General features: G+C 50.9%; 1 protein-coding gene across 1 annotated transcript; it reads left to right on the top strand.

Annotated features, from left to right (window-relative positions):
- The first annotated feature begins 288 nt into the window (after window positions 1-288).
- Window positions 289-17,353, top strand: ACAD8 (acyl-CoA dehydrogenase family member 8). The gene is made up of 11 exons (XM_065881733.1): window positions 289-410; window positions 4,609-4,709; window positions 5,145-5,314; window positions 5,931-6,040; window positions 6,440-6,516; window positions 6,837-6,974; window positions 10,341-10,476; window positions 10,559-10,656; window positions 14,027-14,179; window positions 14,746-14,848; window positions 17,301-17,353. Exons 1-11 carry the CDS (start codon window positions 302-304, stop codon window positions 17,351-17,353), a joined length of 1,248 nt encoding a protein of 415 aa, XP_065737805.1. The 5' UTR covers window positions 289-301.
- Window positions 17,354-23,601: the final 6,248 nt, after the last annotated feature.

Raw genomic sequence — 23,601 nt, 5'->3', positions numbered from 1 at the left:
AATCACAGCTACCCCCGCGAGTCCGCAGGCCTTCGAAGCGCTACCCCAACCCACCTCCCCGCGCGCCGCAGGGCGCTGCACAGCGTCCCCGCGGCGCTTCCTAGTCTTGGCGCGCGCCCCGGGGAGCCCCTGGGAGTTGTAGTCCCGGCTCCTCGCGCAGGCGCCCCGAGTTCGCACGCGGGGCCACGGCGCGCACTACAGCTCCCATCATGCGTGCGGCGCGGCCCTTTCGGCCGGCCGGTCGGGGTCACCGGCGCCCAGACCTCGGCCCGAGCAGAAAGGAGTGGAGCAGGCGGCGGCTATGTTGTGGGTCCCGTGGTGGCGTGTCGGGGCGCGGCTGCGCGGCTTGCGCGGCGGGCTCCAGGCCCCCGCCGAAAGCGGTCGGCGGGGCGTGGTCTCCTGCATCGATCGTAAGGCTCGCCCGGGGATAGGGGTCCGTCCACCTGGCCGGCCTGGCCGCCCTCATTCACCGCGTCGGCCTGTCCGGGCGCCCCGGGCCTAGTGGTTTCCCCGGCTTAGACGTGGCGCGGCCCCGGGGGCGGGCGACCCTCGGCGGCTCAGCCCGGTGGCCGATGCTGGTCCGTCCTTGTACAGACCGCCCTTACCGTGCTTTGCGTTATGAACCTGGCGGTACGTTTCGCGAGACCGCCCCTGCGACCTTTCCTCTCACAATTCGGAGCTACGTCGTTACCCATCTGCTTTCGGATAACGACGGGCTCCGCCGCGGAAGCTCGTGACTTTGTTTTTTTAAATCACAACCATCGGTTCTAAAGGCAGTAAGGATGTGAAAAGCCCGGGGCTGGTTGTGATTGGTGAACAAAATCTCCGGTGATACAAGGTTTGCTCCCATATATAAATTATAGAACAACACCTGTAACTACAAAACACTTCAACTGTTGAAATTTATGCAGAAAAATAACCTGTTGCAAATGGGAAACTACCAGAGCTTACAGATCTGAATGTCTCCTGGCACCAGGCAAATAATTTCGATGCCAGTAACGGAGTGGGGGGGGGGTACCTAGGCCGCCTAGGGGGTAACCAGACACTTTGTGACGTTGTCGGGCGCCTAACCACTTTTTTCTTTTGAAGTCTTTCATTTTTAAAATTTTTAATAAATGATAGTTTTGAAAACAGCAGAGTAGCTTCTGAGGGCCTTAGCTCGGCATCCAGAGCTGTAAAGGACGCCAAGGTATAGGACAGTTTTCTTCTCAATGTTCTAAAACACCTTCACAGGGTGCCACCCTATCCTAGCCCTTAGAATTCGGTAAGCAAGGTCACCTTTGTTGATTGGCAACAAATTGGTTAAATATAAGTATATCCGGTGGCTAGTGGTGTAATTTCAACCAGTTGAAGGTGCTTTTTAATGCTCTTTTAATTAGTAAAATGAAAGAAAACTGTCCTTTAGGTGTATCATTCTACATATTAGAATATCAAGTTAATGGAAGTGATCAACAAAGGTTTCTCATTGATTCATGGCATATTTTAATGTGAAAAGTAATTTTTAAGAGCGTGATGATTTTCATTATATCTGATATATCATTTTACAGATGAGGAAACTTGCTCAGTGTCTAGTGCAGCCCCCTGGTTTTACAGCAGGGCACCTGAGGCTGAGGGAGGAGTCTGGAGGCCTGACTTCCTGAAAATTGTGTAATTAATAGTTGCAGACCCAGATCTTGAACGCCTGGTTCCTTGTCCAGTGCTCCCTCATTGTGATTTGCTGCAGCTTCCCAAGCATTCCTTGAGCACCAGGATTCTCAGAACTGTTGAGTCTCTGGCTAGGTTTGGCCTTTGGATGCATTCAAAGATTCTTTTTTTAATAAATTTATTTATTTATTTATTTTTGGCTGCATTGGGTCTTCGTTGTTGCACGCGGGCTTTCTTTAGTTGCAGCGAGCAGGGCTACTCTTCGTTGTGGTGCGCAGGGTTCTCATTGCGGTGGCTTCTCGTTGTGGAGCACGGGGCTCTAGGCACGTGGGCTTCAGTAGTTGTGGCACAGCGGTCTCAGTAGTTGTGGCTCACGGGCTCAGTAGTTGTGGCTCGCGGGCTCTAGAGCCCAGGCTCAGTAGTTGTAGCGCACAGGCTTAGTTGCTCCGTGGCGTGTGGGATCTTCCTGGACCAAGGCTTGAACCCGTGTCCCCTGCATTGGCAGGTGGGTTCTTAACCACTGCACCACCAGGGAAGTTCCTGGTTTTCGTCTTGTTTTGTTTTCCAGTGCATGTTTTCTGAGAACTTAGGTATTTTTACTCAGTAACTATGCTTTGTTGTGTATAATTTACTTTTTAGCTTGCCTTTTCCACTTTTTTTCTCCAAGCAGTGTTCTCCTTTCGTTAGCATTCCATTACCTAGAATTGATTATTATCTATCTTAAATAAATATGTAATTATGTTGTATTTATACAGGTGCACCTCAGAGATACTGCAGGTTTGGTTCCGTACCACTGTAATGAAGCAGATACCGCAATAACGACTTTGTTGTTTTCCGGGTACTTGTAAAAGTTATGTTTACACTGCTCTGTAGTCTGTTAAGTGTGCGGTAGCACTGTGTCTAAGAAAACAATGTCCATACCTTAATTTAAAAAGACTTCATTGCGAAAAAAGCCTAACTATCATTTGACAACACAGGGTTGCTACAGACCTTCAGTTAGTAAAAAACACAGATTCTGCAGAGAGAAATGAAGGGCAATGGTTTTACTCTGTCAAATACTAATAATAATAACTGTAGACACGTATTGAGCTCTTGCTGGGACGGAAGTTTTGTAGCCCATGTACAGTCAGATGTTTGCTTTCTCACCACTTACGTCATCCTTTGGGTGAATGGACCATTTTCATCTTTGACACCCCAGCACTGCTCCATGGTAGACAGTCAGTCAGTATTCTTTTGCGAATGGAAAATGACCCGACTCCCAGGCAAGGAACCATGAATTGTTTATCCCTAACCACATTTCCGAGAGCAACACCCAACGTAGTTTTCTGCTTTGGACTTCTCAAGGTAGCGTCATCTTTAATCCTCACAGCTCTTCACTTCTGAGTTTCCCATTTTGGTGAGGGTCCTGCTACAGACAGACAGCTTTGTCCTGCTTCACACAGCATCCACTCCTGAGGCCCAGGTCTACGCAGAGACACATGCTGCCACCTGCCCTTGTTCTCAGTGGGAAGGGCCGCGCAGGACAGTCGGGCACTGAAGGAAGTCGTGGTCGGGTGTGCTCTTCAGCATCACCCCAGGACCAAAAGGCTGAAACCTTAGAAAGCAGTGCAGAGCCCAGCACTTCCTCTTCCCCTGATGTTTTCTCAGCCACCACTGTGCCTCCAGCTGCAGCGGACACTCCGTTATCTCTTCCTGGCACATGTGAGGCAGGCAGTCCTTTCAAAACGGCAGTCCTAAGAAAACAAAAGAAAGATAACGTGAGCAGCGTAAGTCTGTCCCCCTGTGCAGGTTGCTGACCCTTCTGCATGGTGGCTCCCAGGATTCATGGTCCTTTCATTTCTGGATTCTCTGCACGGTTCCCAAAAGGTTGTGGTTTTTCACAGGAGCTTTGCTTAGGTTCTTCCCTTTTAGCTTCTGGCCTGTCCCCAGCTGAAAGTCTTATCACCTTGCAAAACGGGAAAGATATTTCAGGCCCACGTGACCAGCTAGATGGCCTGTCGCTCTGCTTTCCAATTGAGTCCTACCCCATTCTGCACAGTGTTTGAAAAAAAACATAGAAAATAAATAGTGTTCGTGTCATTCGGGGAACTGGCTCTTTAAAGAAAAGTTGTCAAGTAACGACACTGTGAACTGAGTGGCCACTATTTCACGTAGGCGCATGCAGATATCTTTCTCCTAAAGAGTATCACCCTTGATGAAATACTGGAATAGTATAGTCTTACAAAATGTGTAAGGTTCTAGAGAAACTTGTCCTCATGAAGCTCCACTACCTGTCTCTTGGTATTGCTCAGTCAGTTCATTTCCTTAGCTTTTAAGTAGCTTAGACCTGGAAGTGAAGGAGTTACCCAAAGTCACAGCATTAACAGTTAGGAAAGAAAATATTCTAAAAATTGTGAATCCATTAGGTGAAGACGGATTTAGGAAGGCCTTAGCCATGTTTTCAACACTGGAAGACTCGTTATCATTGTTAGCAGTGACTGTCAAATGCACAGCTTTGTTACAGGATCTTTTCCTTAATTTGGAAGGTAAGCCAAAGTACACGTATCTTCCTTTCCTGACTGATGTTTTAAAATGAAACTGTCGTAGCTGGTAGACAAATACGCACAGATTCCAATACGGAAAACGCAGGACATCCTGAAGGAAAGATACGTTCGTCATAATTCGAGGGTCAGTGTGTTTATTGTTCCTTTAATGTGGATTCGTGAGGAGGAAGAGATGAAGATGAGTATTGAAAGAATAAGTAACAAGGTAAATGAAGTCAGCAAGTCTGTTTGGGAGTAAAGAAGGAAGGAGGCAGGTGATGCTACCTCAAGACGCTGATTAGCGGTGGGTGCTGGAAGTGGTGTGCCGTGTGGGAATGCTCTCGTAGGTCCACCGCCGGCCCGGGCTTCGTGGTGCTTCTTGCTTGCAGTACACTTCCCTGACCCCTGTCCTGGTTCTGAGTAAATGCCGCCTTGCCCACAGCTTCTACGGGACTAAACGAAGAGCAGAAAGAGTTCCAGAAAGTGGCGTTCAACTTTGCTGCCCGGGAGATGGCGCCAAACATGGCAGAGTGGGACCAGAAGGTGCGGGTTTTCCTGTGCTGGATGTCCCCACAGACGCCTCGTGCAGTGACCCTTATCTCCTCCTTATGATCCAGATTGTTTGGTATTTATTCTCCCCTTAAAACTCTCACAGCGAATGCAAGTTCCAGGAGTGGTGTGATTCCTTTCCTGGAAAGCATCTTCCGCATCCTGTAGATATCATTTTTTTTAATTGCACAGAGATTTGGGCACTCTTAAACCAAGACAATTCTATTGATGATAAAAAGAAACTTTGATGCCAGAAACCAGTCCTTATAGAATGCATGTTAACTGGTTCCACTATATAGATGACAAAAGGCATGTTAAGAGACTCCCTACTCTCTCCCGAGTGCAAACGTCTTGATCCTTCCTTGTGCCCTCTAAAGAAAAGGCCGTCTGTGAATAACTTACTGATGACCCTGCTCTCTTTGTACGCAGGAGCTGTTCCCAGTGGATGTGATGCGGAAGGCAGCCCAGCTGGGCTTTGGGGGGATTTACGTACGAACAGATGTAGGAGGGTCTGGACTGTCACGGCTCGACACCTCTGTCATCTTTGAAGCCTTGGCCACAGGCTGCACCAGCACCACAGCCTACATAAGCATCCACAAGTGAGTGGCCAAGATCGGGAAGCACAGTGACGTGCTCGTGCGGGCTGGCTGGGAAAGTTTATATAAACAGGGAAATGGTTGCTCTTTTCAGGTTGGCTGTCCTTGAAGGACTAGACAGTTAAAAGTTCGCACTTAGGTCTGCTGCTCCCTGTTGGACTTGAATCTGTCATCTTGTATGTTGCTTAGAGAATGCTGGCCTTCTCCCAAATTCCAGATTGACCTGGTACCAAACAGACTTCTCCAGTAGAGTGGTTGGGGCCTGTTCCCTTTTCCTCAGCCCAAAGATGAAGCCTCCACTAATTTGGGAAAGGACATGTGACTCCTTGATTTTTAGGGAGCTCAGTTAACCTAACTAGAAATAGCAGGAACAGCATCCAGGTGGGAAATACCTTGGCCCTGGGGACATCTGGGTAGTATGTGTCCCAGGAATATGTGTTAATGCAGGCCTTTGCTTTAAAGATGAATCTTCTCAATTGTGACTTTTCCCTTCCCGCTCTGTTCTGCTTCACTCTACTTTGCTGCCTTTGTTCTCCTGCCCCGTTCCCCTCCCCCCTCAAATTTCCTTTTCTTTTCCGTCTCTGTCTCTGTCAATGTCTCTTCTTGGTGTACCTGTCAGCATGTGTGCCTGGATGATTGATACCTTTGGAAGTGAGGAACAGAGGCACAGGTTTTGCCCTCCACTCTGTACCATGGAGAAGTTTGCTTCCTACTGCCTCACTGAACCAGGTGGGTTTGCCGTGCAGCAGGAGGTGTGGCTCATGGGAAATCACGGGGCGTGCCTTCTCAGCCCCGCATGTGTAGCCGTTGTTGACCAGGAGTGCCTGATGGCCGTGACCTGATGTCACAGGCTAAGAGCTGTCTAGGGCAGAGTCTTTCCAGGCTGCAGACCAGAACCTCCTTGTAGGAGGCTCCTTGCGAGCTAGTGTGATGGGAGATGGAAAAGGGTCTGATTGCCGTATGCAGTTTTCACAAGTATAGAGAGCTTCTCAGCCATATGGATTTTAACGTATCAAACTCTGAGGTGTTTTTTGTAAGGGAAGATTTCTCAGGTAGAGCCTTGCCGGGGCTTCCTTACCTTCCCAGGCTCTCTCCCACCTCTACGCTTCCCTCCTGTCCCTGCCGTAGGCAGTGGGAGTGATGCCGCCTCCCTCTTGACCTCCGCCAAGCGACGAGGAGATCATTACGTGCTCAGTGGCTCCAAGGTACAAGCGTGCCGTCCTCGGTCCTCCCCGGGCAGATCGGAGGCTGTCCCCCTCCTGCCTCCACAGCCTGGACCCCAGGTCCGCGAGGGAACGTTCCCAGGGGTGGTACGTGTGGGAGGGAACCTCTGGCCGACTTCCCGTGTTCACTGTCACTGTTTCTCTTCTGGTCTCAGTCCACTTAGTTCCGTTCACTAGTGTCTGTCCTTTTTACAGCGTCAGTGCCGGCTCTTTGTAACCCTCCTTAGTTTCTCTGTGCCACCATATCTCTCACTGTCCCATCGTCGGGGGACTGCAGTGTTTTCCCCTCTCCAAACCCGCAGGCCTTCATCAGTGGTGGAGGTGAAGCAGACATCTATGTGGTCATGTGCCGAACAGGAGGACCAGGCCCCAAAGGCATCTCATGCATAGTTGTTGAGAAGGGGACCCCTGGCCTCAGCTTCGGCAAGAAGGAGAGAAAGGTGAGTGCGGTTGGACGGGGAGAGTCCGGTTGTTAGCCTCTTGCCCCTGCCAGACCAGCCTCTGCTCTGTTTCGGGAAATGGGTTCCACACTGGCCCGCTGGCCTGGGAGGCTGTTGCTTCAGTCAGGGCTTCGACAGGGTATCAGGTGGGATAGGGCATTGTCAGGGTGCGCGGGACCGCTGGTGAAGTGGCAGCATTTGCCAGGAAGTTCATCAATGGGAGGGATTTCTCTGTCATCTCTCCTGCAGCCACTGTTGGCCTGTATCTCTTATCTACCTTCTTATCTTGATGCCCTCTTGTTCCCCCAGGAGGAAATGCTTACAGAAGACTAGAGGTCTCAGGAATGAAAAGCATATGGGCCACTTTTCTTCTCCAAATAAAAATACAGTAAAACTCACTGGAAGAGATTGTGGGTCTTTCAGTAATGTAAGAGGAAGAGTGTTTCCATAGGCTTCGAGAAGACGTTTTTAGGATTAAGAAGTAGTCAGGCCATGAACAGTAGACCTGTGGTTATGTAACTGTCACTGGTGATGAGGGTGGGATCTAGTCAGGTGGGCCAGGCCAGGTGACTGGCCTCCACCTCCAGCAGGTACTGTTAGAGTTGGAGCTTTTGGAGAGAAGTCAGTAATGAACTGGCCCCTAATCTACCTCTCCTCTCCTGGCTCCCCGGTTCCCTGGTTCCCCATTCATCCCTTCATGACCTTCCTGATCCTTTGTAGCTGCTAGGAGTTCAGAGGTTCAGTGCCCCTTCTCTTGTACAGCGAAAGCAGGACCTGCTAGACACAGACTCTGCAAAGGCTTACACTCGCTCCTGGGGGTACAAGAATCACCACAGCTTGTCTGGGATTATAAGACATCGTCTTACCTTTATAAGCTATGTAAGCTGTGTACACGTGGTATATGAGATAGGTAGCTCTAAGACTTCTTAATCCAAGGGATGTCTGTTTGGGATTATAAGACAGACTGACACGGAGCCTGACATAATTTTACAGGACCAAGTTATACTGATCCTGGTGTTTGTGCCTATAGAGATAGCGATGATTATTTCAGCACATCGGTGTTTCTGGTATCGGTTGATAGCATACCAAAGCTGACAAGGTTAGGGCCTGGAGAAAAACTGTAAGTAAATTCCATAAACAAAAAGCGTCTCTTTACCTTTACTTTCTGTCTCCTCTCTCTTTTAATCATATATGTCGTATCTCTTTTTGCTTGTTTTCTTCTTAATTATTCGTCTTGCTTTACGTGTCCTATAATGTGTGGGGAATTTGGAAGGGCGTCTCATTCATTGAGCAGCTAGCAGGGGTCCACTGTACCGAGTGGTGGGACAGAGCAGGGGCTGCACAGACACGCCCCGCCCTGTAGAATTGGCCTGTTAGCAGCAGGGTGGAGGGCGGGCGCAGGAACCAACACGGTGCCATCAGCGCTCAGGGCAAGGGAGGAAGACAGGCTGGAGGCTGCGACGTGGACGGAGGAGAGCTTCTCAGGGTGGGGACAGACGACACTGAAGATGAGGTGTCCTTTGAGATGAGGTCTGCAGCGTCACGGGAGCCGGCCGTGAGGAGGGTTCTGGGCAGAGACGGCAGTGGGACAGAGGGCCCGAGGTGGGGGCAGGATGAGCCTTTTTGAAGAAGCCAGAGCCTCTCCGTGTGGCCAGGGGGTCGTGAGCAAAGGGAATGGTGTGGGATGAAGTTGGAGAGGCAGGCAGGGCTGCGCAGGCCAGGTGCAGGGTCACCCACTGATAGCCACGGCTGATTTGGCTGCCGTGATGGCCTGAGCAGCGGGTCTTTCTCTCCAGCCGCATGGCCGTCTTTCCTGCAGGCACATGCTTTGACTTGGCGTACTGAGCATATTTTGTAGCTGAGAGCTTTAAACAACCAGTTCTGCATTGGCTTTATGGGAAAGTGGTGTGAGGAATTGTTTTATCTTGGATTTAATTGTTAAAAGGTTTCGTACAGAAGAATGTGTTTTCCCGTAGGAGGGGTGGCGGTGGGAAGGCAGTCTGTGGAAGGAAAGACAGATGGACGGGACAGAGCTCCCCTGGTCCTGGGCGGCCGGGGCTGCCGGAGGGCCGGGGAGGAGGGTCTTTCTGGCTGCAGCTTCCCAGGGGCTCTGGGGGTTGAGGAGCGGAGTTCTTTGCCCAGGGGAGAAGGGAGCTGCTTTCACAGGAAGGGGCTAGGAGGTAGCAGCTGTTTGTATGTGGTTCTCTTATGATTGGCTGTCGTTAAGATCTGCCGTTCCAGGTGTGTATGTTCTGGATGGGAGGTAAGTTCCAGGGAGACCACACAGGCCAGTGTGGGAAGGTTTCAGACTTGGGGGCCTGAAAGACAGCGAGGTCAGTGCTGGCTCAGGCGACCGGAAGGGCCTCAGGAGGTTCCAGCGAAGCTCGACTTTGACGGAGGTTGGAGATGGGAGTGCTTCCGGGGAGGGAGAGGAGAAGCAGAAGTATGGTCAACAGGCCAGCCGCACAGGTCGCAGAACAGTTTGAGTGGAATCGAGGGTACAGGGTGACGGACAGAAGAGAAGGACTGAGCCGTTCTCTTGGAAGAAAAACCTTAAAAAAAAGGCTGTGGGTGGAGCGCCTCTTCCCACGGCAGGGAGCCCTGAACGAGGGCAGTGGGGCTCTCAGCTGTCGGGGAGCCGGGGGCTTTGTCTGGTCTTGTGCTCTTCAGGATCTGCCTCACTGAGCCTCAGCTCCCTGGGAAGGGCAGACACCAAGAAGCCCCTCATGTGCAGTGTTTGCCAGTTTCTGTGGTGGAAATACTCTCCCCGGACCGATTTCTGGTTTCCGGGGTGATGTCACCGGGATGATGTCACCAGGGTGACGTCACCGGCAGCCAGGCTGAGAGAAGGTGTGTGTGATTGGCTCCCACGCGCCAGTGCCTGCATCTCGCCGGGTCTGTGCAGCCGATGGTCAGCGTGGTAGACGTTACGGCACCACGTGCAAAAACGCTGAGCTCTTCAAAGGACGAGGGTGGCTCTTGGTCATTATGATCCTTGTGCTGTCCTTATAAGAGGACACGTACTCCGAGTAATCCTTATACCATCAACGTTTTTTATAGAAGAATATACTCATGGAGGTGCCACAAAGGAGGAGGGTTCTGCCCGATCCTGAAGGAAGCGGTGGGAAATGTTTGGGGACAGGTTGGTCTGGTGGAGTGGGCACTAGGAAGTAGATGCTCTTAATGTGTTGAAAATGTTGAGCTGAAAGAGAAAAACCTGAGTCGACAGATATTTGTGTGACCTTTCTATTTTTCCTCATTGAAGTTCCTGAGGGACTAAGTCCAGGGATAGGAGAGCCTGGTGGACAGGATGCTGCCCTGAGCGGTCAACTTCTGGGCAGCCACACAGCCCCTGATTTTTGCCAGGTGGGGTGGAACTCACAGCCGACCCGAGCGGTGATCTTTGAAGACTGTGCCGTCCCTGTGGCCAACAGGATCGGGGACGAGGGCCAGGGCTTCCTCATTGCCATGAGAGGACTGAACGGGGGGAGGATCAATGTCGGTGAGGACCCCAGGGGGCAGGAGCGGCGGGCGGGCAGCACGGTCCCCTGGCTCACTTGACGTGTTGGTACCGTCCTTCCTAGCGTCCTGCTCTCTGGGCGCTGCTTATGCTTCGGTCATCCTCACCCGAGACCACCTCAAGGTCCGGAAGCAGTTTGGAGAGCCCCTGGCCAGTAACCAGGTAACTTCCCCGGTGTCCTAGCTTTTGCTCTTGTCTCTAGAACATTCTCTACAACTGTGGGGCCCTGATGTCTCTTGTGGGTTCTGCCCCCCTTTCAGCCAGAACTTGTGCTCTATTTCTGTCAATAATTGTTTAATAATTTTTGCTTATAGTCGTGAAAAGATTCGTGATACATTGACTGGCAAGAAAAAGCACGACATTTTAGAGGAGTATGCTTCTGCTTTGTTTACAGAATACATGAATATGTATAAATTTTTTTAATTAATTTACTTGTCTGTCTTTGGCTGCTTTTGTTCTTCACTGCTGTGCACAGCTTTAGTTGCGGCGAGCGGGGGCTTCTCATCGCGGGCGCTTCTCTTGTGGAGCACGGGCTCTAGGTGAGCAGGCTTCAGTAGTTGTGGCTCGAAGGCTCTAGAGCACAGGCTCAGTAGTTGTGGTGCATGGGGTTAGTTGCTCCGCAGCATGCGGGATCTTCCCAGACCAGGGCTCGAACCCGTGTCCCCTGCGTTGGTAGGCGGATTCTTAACCACTGCGCCACCAGGGAAGCCCTAAATTTCTTTTAAAAGATATTTTTTTTTGATGTGGACCATTTTTTTTCTTAAGTCTTTATTGAATTGTTACAATATTGCTCTGTTTTATGTTTTGATTTTTTGGCAGCGAGGCAGGTGGGATGTTAGCTCCCTGACTGGGGATTGAACCCACACCCCATGAATTGAAAGGTGAAGTCTTAACCACTGGACCACCAGGGAAGTCCCTGTATAAATATTAATGAAACATTTTCAGGGATACATCTGAAAAATGCAAGAAGTAATTATTTCAGGGGGATAGGATTAGATGATTTATCTCTTTTTTCTTTTGCTTGTGTTCCAGTTTTTCTTTCTTTTTTCTTTATTGAGGTAATGCTGGTTTATAACATTATATGTTTCATGTATACTTTTTCTTTTTTTTTTTTTTTTTGCCTGCACCGTGTGGCATGCAGCATGTGGGGTCTTAGTTCCCTGACCAGGAATCAAACCCGTGTCCCCTGCATTGGGAGCGTGGAGTCTTATCCGCTGGACCACCAGGGAAGTCCCTCATGTATACATTATAATTGGATTTCTGTATACACTACAGTGAGCTCACCACTGAAAGTCTGATTTCCATCAATTAGCATAACAGTTGATCTCCTTTACCCATTTCACCCTCCCCCCACCCCCTTCTTCTCTGGTAACCACCAGTCTGTTCTCTGTATCTATGTGGTGTTGTTTTGTTTTGTGCATTCATTTATTGTGTGTGTTTTAGACTCTTCGTATGAGTGAAATCATATGGTATTTGTCTTTCTCTGTCTGACTTATTTCACTTAACATAATATCCTCTAGGTCCATCCATGTTGTCACAAAAGGCAAGATTCCATTCTTTTTTATGGCTGAGTAATATTCCATTGTATACGTACACCCCGTCTTCTTTATCTATTGATAGGCACTTAGGTTGCTTCCATATCTTGGCTGTTGTAAATAGTGCTGCAGTGAACATAGAGGTGCATGTATCTTTTTGAATTAGTGTTTTCATATTCTTTGGAAAAAAAACGTAAGTGGAACGGCTGGATTGTAAGATAGTTCTGTTCCACCCTTAGCCTAATGGGGTTCCTTTGTAGGTTATTGCCCTTTTTTTCTGACTGTCTTTAAAATTCTTTCTTTGTCATTGTGGACAGTTTTAATATTATGTGTCTTGGAGAAGATCTTTTTGCGTTGAGATAATTAGGTGTTCTCTTAGTTTCATGGACTTGTGTATCCAGTTCCTTCCCCAGGTTTGGGACACTCTCAGCTTTTACTTTTTTTTTTTTTTTTAATTTATTTATTTTATTTTTGGCCGCGTTGGGTCTTTGTTGCTGCCCACGGGCTTTTCTCTAGTTGCAGTGAGTGGGGGCTACTCTTCCTTGTGGTGTGCGGGCTTCTCATTGCGGTGGCTTCTCTTGTTGCGGAGCACGGGCTCTAGGTGCGCAGGCTTCAGTAGTTGTGGCTCACAGGCTCTAGAGCTCAGGCTCAGTAGTTGTGGTGCATGGGCTTAGTTGCTCTGCAGCATGTGGGATCTTCCCAGACCAGGGCTCGAACCAGTGTCCCCTGCATTCGCAGGCGGATTCTTAACCACTATGCCACCAGGGAAGCCCTCAGCTCTTACTTCTGTAAACAAGCTCTGTGCTCCCTTCCCCTGTCTTTTCCTTCTGGGATGCCCACTGTCCTTCTGTTGCTCTTCCTGTTGGAGTGGGATAGCTCTCGTAGGATTCCGTGTTTTTAATCTTAGCTCTCTCTCCTCTCCTACCTGAATCATTTCTAGATTTCCGTCTTGGAGCTCATTAATTCTCTCTTTCTTGTGGTCGGCTCGATCCCCATAGCCCTCTAATGCATTTTCCATCTCGTTTATTGAGTTCTTCAGCTCCAGAATTTTGGTTTCATTCTTTCTTAGAGTTTCAGTCTCTTGGTAAAGTGGTCCTTCTGTTCATTGGTTTTATTCCTGAGCTCATTGAACTGCCCATCTGACTTTTCTCGTAACTCATCGAGTTTCCTGATGCAGCTATTTTGAATTCTCCATCAGTTAGGTCCCAGTATTCCATGACTTTAAGTCTGGTTTCTGGAGAACTGTCGTCTTTCTGTGGTCCCACGTGTTGCCGTGCTTCTGCATGGTGCTTGGTGAGTTGTTTCCTCTGCTGGCCCATTTGAAGTAGCCTTCTTGGGTAGAGCTTTTTTACTTGGTTCTAACTTTCCTTTGGTTTTCAGCAGGTGGCGCTGTAGTGTGGGCTTTGGTTTCTCTTGCCTCTGCCGCTGCTGCCAGAGGTGCTGCGCTGGGCGTGCTGGTGCTTGCTGTGCCCGGGGCTGTGCCTGTGGCTGATGTCGCCTCAAGGGGCACCGGACGGCGGGCACCTCTGCCACATTCGGGGTTGCCTGGGTCACGAGCACTGCCACCACAGCAGGCGGGGGGGCGGGGCCGGAGCTGGGGTCGCAGGCGCCCTGCTGTGTCTAGCTTGTTGGGTTCGGGGCGCTGCTATGGCCTGTGCTGCTGCTGCCGGGGCAGGGGTCTCGGGCACCACGTCCACTGCTTCCTGGCCCTGCCCGTGCTGGGTCCCAGCCCACCCCCCGTGAGGTGTGCAGGGGCTCGGGGCCCCAGGGCGTGCCGGGCAGAGCTGTGGGCGTTTTACTGGTTGTAGGTGGAAGGGACAGACAGAGGGAGCGTCTTCCTAAGGAGGCGAGATGCTGAAGTGCAGGGAGTGCAGTGGACTTAGAACTTAACGAGGCACATTCTTTGTGGAGCCTGGGGCCCCTTAGAAGCGGCCCGGTTAGAGGTGGCTCTCTGAGCCTGTCTGTGTGTCTGTGTGTCTTCTCTCCTCTCACTGCAGTACCTGCAGTTCAAACTGGCAGATATGGTGGCCAGGCTGGTGGCCTCACGGCTGATGATCCGCAACGCAGCCGTGGCTCTGCAGGAGGAACGTGAGGATGCGGTGGCCCTGTGCTCCATGGCCAAGCTCTTCGCTACAGACGAATGCTTTGCGGTGAGTGGTGCTGCTGTCTGCCTCTCTTGGGTGACCGGCCTGTGGCGGGCCGCCCAGCTGCTCCTGGAATGCTGCGTAAGGCGTCAGTTACTCAGGAGAGGCCCACGTGGGCGCTCGGCCGGCACTTCACCTGCTCCACGCCGCCACACATCAGGTTTTGTCTCTGCCCTTTGGCTGTGCGCTGGGTGAGATGCTGCCTTTGGAAGAAGGGTCAGACCACAGCACTGTTTAAATGTCAGGAACAGAGCCATTTCCACAGCGAGGCTGCATCTGCCGCTCGCCAGAACTCCAGCTGGTGTGGGGCGGGCAGCCTCTCCCTGCAGACAGCAGGCGAGAAGGGCAGAGGCCTCTGAGTCCCTCGTGGGTGGGGACTGGCTCGCTCAGGAGGCAGACTTCCCTCGTTGTCCCGTGCACACAGAACCGGAGCCCCTCTGGCCTGGCTGGCACCTTCACCTTCCTCACGTTGGCTCAGGGCAGGCAGCCAGATCAGGGCTGGGGCGGAGAGAGGAGCCCCTGTTCCGGAGCCTTCTCAGAATCCGAGGTATCTAATCCCTGTGTCCCTGCAGATCTGCAACCAGGCCCTGCAGATGCACGGGGGCTACGGCTACCTGAAGGACTGCGCGGTCCAGCAGTACATGCGGGACTCCAGGGTCCATCAGATCCTCGAAGGTAAAAGTGGCCAAGGTGGTTCTCTCCCTTTCGGAGCCGTCACCCCTGCCGTCTGTCGCCGTGCTTCCTGTCTTCCTCCTCCCTCCTTGCTCCTGGCCCCCTCTGGAGGGGCCTGCTGTGCCGTCCTGACCTGGCCTGGGGGCCAGGAAGTCACCGAGTCACCCCCCTCCTGCTCTTTGCCTTTGTCATTTATAGAGACAGCGCAAACGAAGATAACATCCGAGAAAGCATTTTGAAAACAGCAGCGGCTGTTCTTCACTGCTGTAAAATAGTTGGTCCTCAGGGATCCCAGGACTTCTCCACAGTAACTTCCAGGGTAGATGTGAGCTAGTTTGATCTCCAGCCTCTACACACTGATCATGACCATCAGTGTTGCTAATGGAGCTCTCAGTAAATTAATTGTCACACACGGGCATCTTCTTGCCGATCACAGGCCCACGGGCAGGAGATGGGTAAGCTGCTGGCGTCGGGCTCTGCAGGGCCTTCTCCACTCCACGCTGGTTTGGAAGTCTTCCAATTACATGACTGTTGTTTAGCCAGTAGGCAGCTGAGGTGGTTACACTGTAGCAAAGGCAGCGGATGAGGCAAAGGCTTGTGGAAGTGACTTTGAGTGAAGGAACCTGAAGGAAGCACCAGCCTCCCTGTGGCTTCTGAAGCATCCTTCTCAGACCTGACCAGCGTCAGGACCACTGGGAGGATTTGTGAGCACAGAGCTTCTGACTCCATGGGTCTTGGGTGGGCCTGGGGATCTGCATCTCTAACGAGGGTTCAGGGAGGTTGCTCCTGCCTGTCTGGGAGCCACATTGAGAGCCACCACGGGGTGTCACGTCCAAGTCACAGGCTTTAGTATCTGCTTTCTGCTGCAAACCTTGTCCCTAAAGCGTGTTTATGAGCAGGGTTCCAAACCCGTCGCCTCATTCCTTCTGTGACTCCAGTCGCACGTGGCTGTTGCTTTCCAGCCTTGGTGAGTGCGGGAGACTTCCCTTCATTCTGACTCTTTCAACCCTGTTAGAATAACTGAGAAAAGCCAGATATGCTTATTTCAGGCCACACCATCATCCACTTGTAGGAAAATGTGCGCACTGGTCTTCGTCACTTGTTTCACCCCAGGCTTTGTTATTGGAAAGATAGGAAATTTCAGCTTTGATTTTATTCGAGATGTGTGATTAGTCATTCCTGTGGTTAATATTTCTTTTTGCATTAAAAAGAGTGGAAATAATAAAATAAAATAAAATACAAAAAGAGTGGAAAAATGAAGCAAGCAACTGACCCCCCCTTCTTTCAGGGAAAATGTTTTTGTTTTTTTAAAATTCAGTTTTCTGATTACCAGTGATGTTGGTATATTTATTGTTGAAGACTTACAAAATATAGGAAAAGTTAAAAAAGAAAAAAGATCATTCATGTTTTGACATCAGAACTAATACTTTGGGCTCCTTTTATATTTAAGACCAAAAATATCTTCTTTTGGACCTTTTTCTGCGCTTGTATAGATACATTTTTTAAAGTTAATTTTTATTGGAGGATAGTTGCTTTACAATGTTGTGTTAGTTTCTGCTGTACAGTAAAGTGAATTAGCTATACATATGCATGTATCCTCTCTTTTTTGGATTTCCTTCCCATTTAGGTCACCACAGAGCAATGAGTAGAGTTCCCTGTGCTATACAGTAGGTTCTCATTAGTTATCTGTTTTATACATAGTGTGTATATGTCAATCCCAATCTCCCAATTCATCTCACCCCCCATAGATACATTTTTTTAAAATAGAGTTATACTACGTATACTATTGGATGTTCTGCTGTTTTATTTTGTTTGCTTTTACTATCAGGAGAGGTTACTTTTTTTTTTTAACATCTTTATTGGAGTATAATTGCTTTACAGTGGTGTGTTAGTTTCTGCTTTATAACAAAGTGAATCAGTTATACATATACATATGTTCCCATATCTCTTCCCTCTTGCGTCTCCCTCCCTCCCACCCTCCCTATCCCACCCCTCTAGGTGGTCACAGAGCACTGAGCTGATCTCCCTGTGCTATGCGGCTGCTTCCCACTAGCTATTTTACGTTTGGTAGTGTATATATGTCCATATATAGAGGGTTTTTTTAAAGTAAATTTTTTCCTCACTCCCTGACATCTTTCAAGATAAAAAGCGACGTTACCGGGCTTCCCTGGTGGCGCAGTGGTTGAGAGTCCACCTGCCGATGCAGGGGACGTGGGTTCATGCCCCGGTCCGGGAGGATCCCACATGCCGCGGAGCGGCTGGGCCCGTGAGCCATGGCCGCTGAGCCTGCACGTCCGGAGCCTGTGCTCCGCAACGGGAGAGGCCACAACAGTGAGAGGCCCGTGTACCGCAAAAAAAAAAAAAGCGACGTTGCCCTTTACATCCCTAGTCAGAGCTTTGCTGACTCTCAGGCCCGGCAGCTCCTAAGCCCCTCCGTCCTCTCTCGCTCTTGCAGGCAGCAACGAAGTGATGCGGATACTGATCTCAAGAAGCCTGCTGCAGGAGTAGCCCCTGGACTGAGGCTCCAATGGGAGGATCAGTGTCGAGTGGTTCCATGTGGACGGCGCTGTCACAGTGAGTCCAGGACGCGCTGGAGGGGCTGTGCTTGTCCAGGGCACCATCACAGCGTCAGCTGGAGGGTGCCACTTGGAGGGCAGCACCTGGAGGACGGCAGGAGCTGCCCTGGCTGGAACGTTACAAGAAGACATGCCGCCTTGTTTTCCTGACGCAGAGGGTGACCAGTGAACACTGACCACGAAACCACTGTCCTTTCCTGGATCCACAGTCTTGATTTGTCTGCATTTTGCTGGTTCACCAGATCCCTCTTCTGGGAATCTGGGTACTTCTGTTGAGGGTTTTTCCTGACTGTAAAGCAAAGGGTGTGGGAAAGGAGAAATGGAGAGAAAGCGTCTTCCTGTCTTTTTCTGTTCTTTGTGCCTCGGCTGAAGATGCAGAAGGTTTCCGTGGGCTGCTCTTCCTTTGCAGCAACTCCTCCTCTGAATGTAAATCATGATGAAATGAGTGTTTGGAAATCCTTCTCCTAAGCTGAGATTTAGGGCGTATCTGCACTTCTGGACTATCTGAATGTCAAGGGCTGAGATTGTTTGGAACTGTGAAGACTTGTTGTTTTAGAAGCATGTGGTCTGGGAATGGTATTGGCAGTTCCTGTGACATTTCCTTATAAGTGCTTTGAGTATACTTTTTTTCTGAGTTTTTGCTTTTTTGCTCCTCTTTTTAAATGTTTTTAATCACTACATTAATAAATCTACCCCTCTCTGTACCATTTTCAGGTCTACTGGTTTTTATTTTCTTTCTAAATAAGCCTTCACGACTATTTTTAAAATTTTTATTACATTTAATTAAACATTTAACTAGACTTTGGGATAATAAACAAAAATCTCCCCTTGACCAAGTTGACTTTTTAAAAATATGTTCCTTAAATTATTAATAGCCTTGTAAAGCAAGTAGTGTTTATGATTTATGAAAGTAGATTTAAAGTAATACCCAAAGATGTAGACTTTTTAGAGAACCCTGTTATAAACGATCATTGCATTATTTCATCTCATCTCTATAAAAGAAATATCCAAGGTATTTTTTTAACTATAAGTCAGTGTTTAGAGAGACCAACATAGGTGCCCTTAGCTACGACAGGTGTTTTCTGTTTTGACCTCGAAGTCTAAGGCACTGTACTGGGTAGTGCAGGGGGACAGGCTGTGGGTCTGCCGCGAAGCTGAAGTTAAATTTCCGCCTTCAGAAGCCTAACTCCACAGCTGCAGTACAAGATAACGACGGGTCTACGGAAGAGACAGTGATGCCGGCACAGGTGTTGTAGGAAGGAATTCATGGAGAAAGTAGGAATTCAAATTAAGCCTTTATGATGATGTGTGGTATTTAAAGATAACCAAGAAAGTCAGCTTCAGACAGGAAAGAACCAGGAGCAGGAAAAGTGCAGGCTGTGAGTGGGAGCTGTTGACACTTTGCTTCTGCAGGGCGGTCCCGGGATGGAAAGATTTAAGTTCAATCTGGATGCAGCCTTAATAAGGCCGAGCAGTGGAGAGCCACGGAAGGCTTTTAATGAGGAAGATGTGATGAGATTAATCCACTGAGAGGAACATGCTGGGATGCCTGTGGGGGAGGAATTTGAGTGGGGAAAGACAGAGCGTGAGGCCGGCCAGTCAGTAGGTTCTTGAAGCCGGCAAGATGAGGCTGTTTGAGCCTGAACTTGCCAGGTAGCAGGAGAGTGGGTGTGGTGCTGCCTTGGGGCCTGGACGGCCTTCAGGTCCTCGGGATGCTTCCAGCACCCAGTTCTGACCCAAGGCCAGAGCAGGTATGCTGTTTGTACCCTTGAGAGCTCTGTGAGCCGCTGGGATTACGCACACACGTGCTTTCGCCTTTGGTTACTTACTAGAGCTCAGCTTGCCAGCAGCCTGAATTCGGGCCCTGTGGCAAGAACACAGTGAACTTGGAGCTCATCTCTGTCATCGACCATTCAGCTGGTCCATAAGCGAAACCAGCAGAAGCAGAGCAGACAGGTCCTGAGGAAATCCACTGCCAGGGGCCCTGGTGGGCGCAGGACGCGCACAGGTGACCAGATGCAGCCCGACATGGCTGGATTTGACGGGCTGGAAGGCTGCTCGTGGTGTGGCATCGAGGACCAGGCCTGCACAGAGTACCTGGCCGGGGGTTGGGGCTCGGGGGTGGTGGGGGGCTTGAGCCAGGGACGCGGTGCCTCAGTTACAACTGCACCGCCAAGGGGTCTGAACTCTTCCAGGTCTCCTCAGGCTGCCTCTACTCTGACCCTGTCATGGGGGAGGGGAAATTAACCACTCCAGTATATGGATGTTTGAACAGAAGAGGATTTCGGTCACCCGTTAAAAGCATCTCTATCCCTTATAGATTTGAGAAATTAGAAGTCCTGTCTCTGCCCAGTTATTTTAAAAACAGTAGGACTTCTCCAAAACACTTCCCTGTAAACTATCTCCTAGTTTTCACAGGGGGGTCCTTGCACGAACAGACACCCAGGAGGTTACACCCAAGAGATGTTTGTTGTGTTAATTTATTGGAATTGAATTGCAGGACAGCCCTGCTGAAAACGTGCTGCCGTTCCCTTGAGCCTGGGCTCTGGAGTCAGACTCCCCTGACCTTTGATTGCCAGCTTTGCCTCCAGCTGCAGCTTAAAGCAAAATCGCTTAAATTCTGCCTGTTTCCTCCTGTAAATTGGAGAGAATAAAAGTTCCTCTCTCATAGGATAACTGGTGAATCAAGTGAGAGAATCCACAGAAGGCTCGGAATAGACTGCAGTAAGCGCTCTCATCCCACAGACGAGCACAGTGAACTGCAGGGAGGTTAAGTGTCTCGCTCAACTTGCACATCTCCTGACAGACTTTAAAATATTTAAATCATGACTCGTGGTAGTCAGTCAGTGCCGATTACCAGCTGTTCCCTGTCTGCCTCTTCCAGGTAAACGGCAGGATTGCACCTCCCTTTGCCAACATTACAGAAACACATAAGCAAAGAACAAGTCACTGAGGTTTCTCCCAGGATCCCAGAAGTCCCAGCTTCATCAGCTCCACAGTAAATGTCCTGTGGTCCATCCTCTGCTTTATCTGAACATTTCCATATATATTCTTCTCACCCAAAGTCTGTCGTCTCTTTGGCACTGGAAAGGCCTGTCATTCCTGGGAATTAAGATCAGCCAGACGCCGTGTGAGTGAATGCTGTCTATGTCAGGGGGACAGGGTCGGCTGCTGCAGGGCCATGACAAAGTGTGCATCCCCACGTCACTCCCCAATACTACCTCCCCCTGGGAGGACAGAGGAGGGGGCCACTGAGGCCAGGGTAGAGTGGGAGACCCAGTGGACAAGTCTTTGCAGCTGGAAACCTAATCCCAGATGCTTAGTGACCTGTGGCAAGTAGTGGGTGAGCAGGGGAAGAGGGGACCGGGGCAGGGTCCCCGGGAGCCAAGGTCATCTCCGCCTCAGGTGTGTCCAACCTCACTATCTGCGAGCAAGGTGACGCTCCGTGTCCTCTGGTCCTTCCACTGTCTCCTGCCTGGTGTCTCGTCACCCAGCTCCGTGGTCCAAAGCCCAGGGGGGATTTCTAGGTGATGCCCTCCTGTCCTCACAAACAGGGAAATTCATCCCCACAGGACAGGAGGAGCAGCTGCCCGTTCTCTCCAGGCCAGCAGAGGGCAGGGGAACCTCCAGCCGCCAGGCCCCGGCCGCGTGGGGCCTGCGGATCATTTCCGGTGCAGTTCTGCTCAGCTTGGATGCAGATCTCACTCCTCAACTTCACACCATTACAGCATCGTCACGTTATCAACATCACCATTTTCTCAGGCGTTGGTAAAGAGCCGTATACACAATACAAACGTAAACAACACGCCTGGACAGTCCACTGGTTACCTTCCTCATCCCTCACCCAGATCACGGCCCTGAGGCCCTCACACTATTCTGGTCCTTCCACAGAAAATCTGGAATATCACTGTTTTCCATTTTGTCTATAAATCATCCTGTGGGTCTAATGGGTTGTAAATTCTTCCACGGGCTTTAAGGTTGTCAGAGTCAGAAATACACCTGATTCATCTCTCTCTCCTTGGTGCGTTCCTGGCATCAAGCAGGAACTCGATGTTTATTGAACAAATAGAGAACAACTGGAGAAAAGCTATCGTCACCCATGTGATACTGTAGCTGGCAGCCAGTCCCATGCAGGAATGGGCAAGACACATCACCCGAAGTCAGCTAGACACTAAGAACTCGGATGGACCCTCAGGGAAGCGAGGTGAATGCAAAGGCAAGCTCGCAGGGCTGTGCACGTGCGACCCCTTCATAGAACATTCCAGAAATGATGTTGCTACTGAGATGGAAGCTGGGATTAGACGGGGGAGGAGAGGAGCCGCCATCAGGGGTGCAGGAGGCTGTGGGGAGGGAACAGCTCTGCACCGGGATCATGCGGGCGGCCACAAGGGCCACCGATGTGAGACAGTCGCGTGGAACTCTGCACACGCTGGTGGCACCTGGACGAGCCCGGGTTGTGCCCGCACGTCTCACGCTGCTGATGCCGTGTGTGCCAGGAGCCAGTGTGGGGCACTGGGGACCCCACGAACGTCCACGTTACAGCTTCCTGTGAAGCTATACTTACTGCAGAATAAACACTGTTTCCCATTCCGCAGGCCAGCGAAACCGCACTTCCCGGACCCAGCCTCCCGGTCCCCGCTGTCAGGGCAGCTGCTGTTTGGGGCCACGCAGGTGCCAGCAGGACACGGGAGGCCTGAGAACCGGGCACGGTGGGCGGGGGTCCTTGCGAGCGGGCTCAGGAACCCCCCAAGGCCCCGGAGCTTTCTGGGGCAGGGGGAAGAGCAAGACCCCTGGGGCCGTAGCCTCGGAGACGGTCACTGTTCGCCCTCCCCGCCCCATCCCCCAGCAGTGTTCCCCTGTACAGGTCTCGTGGGCCAAGGATTTGGCTTCTATTCTGTGACAATGGAGAGCGCGGATGGGTGCTGAGCGGGGAAGACCTCAAAAGATCTGCTTTTCAGAAGCCATGTCTGGTAGAGGGGCGGGGCCGTCCTGAAGCTGGACGCCCCGTTCAACTGCTGCCCCTCCAGCCAGGAGGGGGACCACGGGGTCTGCCTGCAAGGGGCGTGGGGAGCTGCCAGCGACCCGAAGACGGGAACCCCGAGAGACAAAGTGGGTGTGGGTGACGGTGAGCGGGGAGCTGAGGAGGACTCCGGGGAGACAGGGGAGATGAGAGAGCAGCAGCAGAACCGCAGGTTGGTGGGGGAGGTGCCGAACTGCATCGTCAACAGGCCGAGACGGTGCCCGCTGGAAACAGCCGTGTATCAGGGCCCTCGGGGAAAGGCCGGCTCCAGCACAAGGTCAGTCTGTCCAGTCCGGGGCTCCCTGCTGTCACCTCCCGTGGAGCTTCCCATCAGCTCTCAGGGCTCCTGGAGGGGTTGACAGTCCCCTGGGATCCAAGGATCTGTTCTCACTGCCCGCTTTTCAGACTCTCCACTCTTTCCCCCGTTCATTGATGCTTTGCTGGTCTACATGTGAATGAAAGAGTTTTCTGTGTGTATAAGCCCTCAGATACTTTTTTTTTTTTAAGCAGACGTCTTCTTAGAAGCCCGTATGATTTAAATTTATTTATTTATGGCTGTGTTGGGTCTTCGTTTCTGTGCGAGGGCTTTCTCTAGTTGTGGCAAGCGGGGGCCACACTTCATCGCGGTGCGCGGGCCTCTCACTATCGCGGCCTCTCTTGCTGCGGAGCGCAGGCTCAGTAATTGTGGCTCACGGGCCCAGTCGCTCCGCGACATGTGGGATCTTCCCAGACCAGGGCACAAACCCGTGTCCCCTGCATTGGCAGGCAGATTCTCAACCACTGCGCCACCAGGGAAGCCCCCTCAGATACTTTTTGAACAGTGTGTTTTTTTGTTTTTTGTTTTTGCGGTACACGGGCCTCTCACTATTGGGGCCTCTCCCGTCGTGGAGTACAGGCTCCGGACGCGCAGGCTCAGCGGCCATGGCTCACGGGCCCAGCCGCTCCGCGGCATGTGGGACCTTCCTGGACCGGGGCACGAACCCGTGTCCCCTGCATCGGCAGGCGGACTCTCAACCACTGCGCCACCAGGGAAGCCCCCAAAACAATTTTAATGTTTCACTTTACGTCACATCTCAGATGCATACATTCAGATATTAACAACAAATTCAAATGACAAGGCTAGTTCTCATTTCTGATTAGTGTCACACTGTTTATATTTG

The sequence above is a fragment of the Phocoena phocoena genome, chromosome 8, assembly GCF_963924675.1.
Source record: "Phocoena phocoena chromosome 8, mPhoPho1.1, whole genome shotgun sequence".
Lineage (NCBI taxonomy): Eukaryota > Metazoa > Chordata > Mammalia > Artiodactyla > Phocoenidae > Phocoena > Phocoena phocoena.
This window is presented reverse-complemented; position numbering and strand designations above follow the sequence as displayed.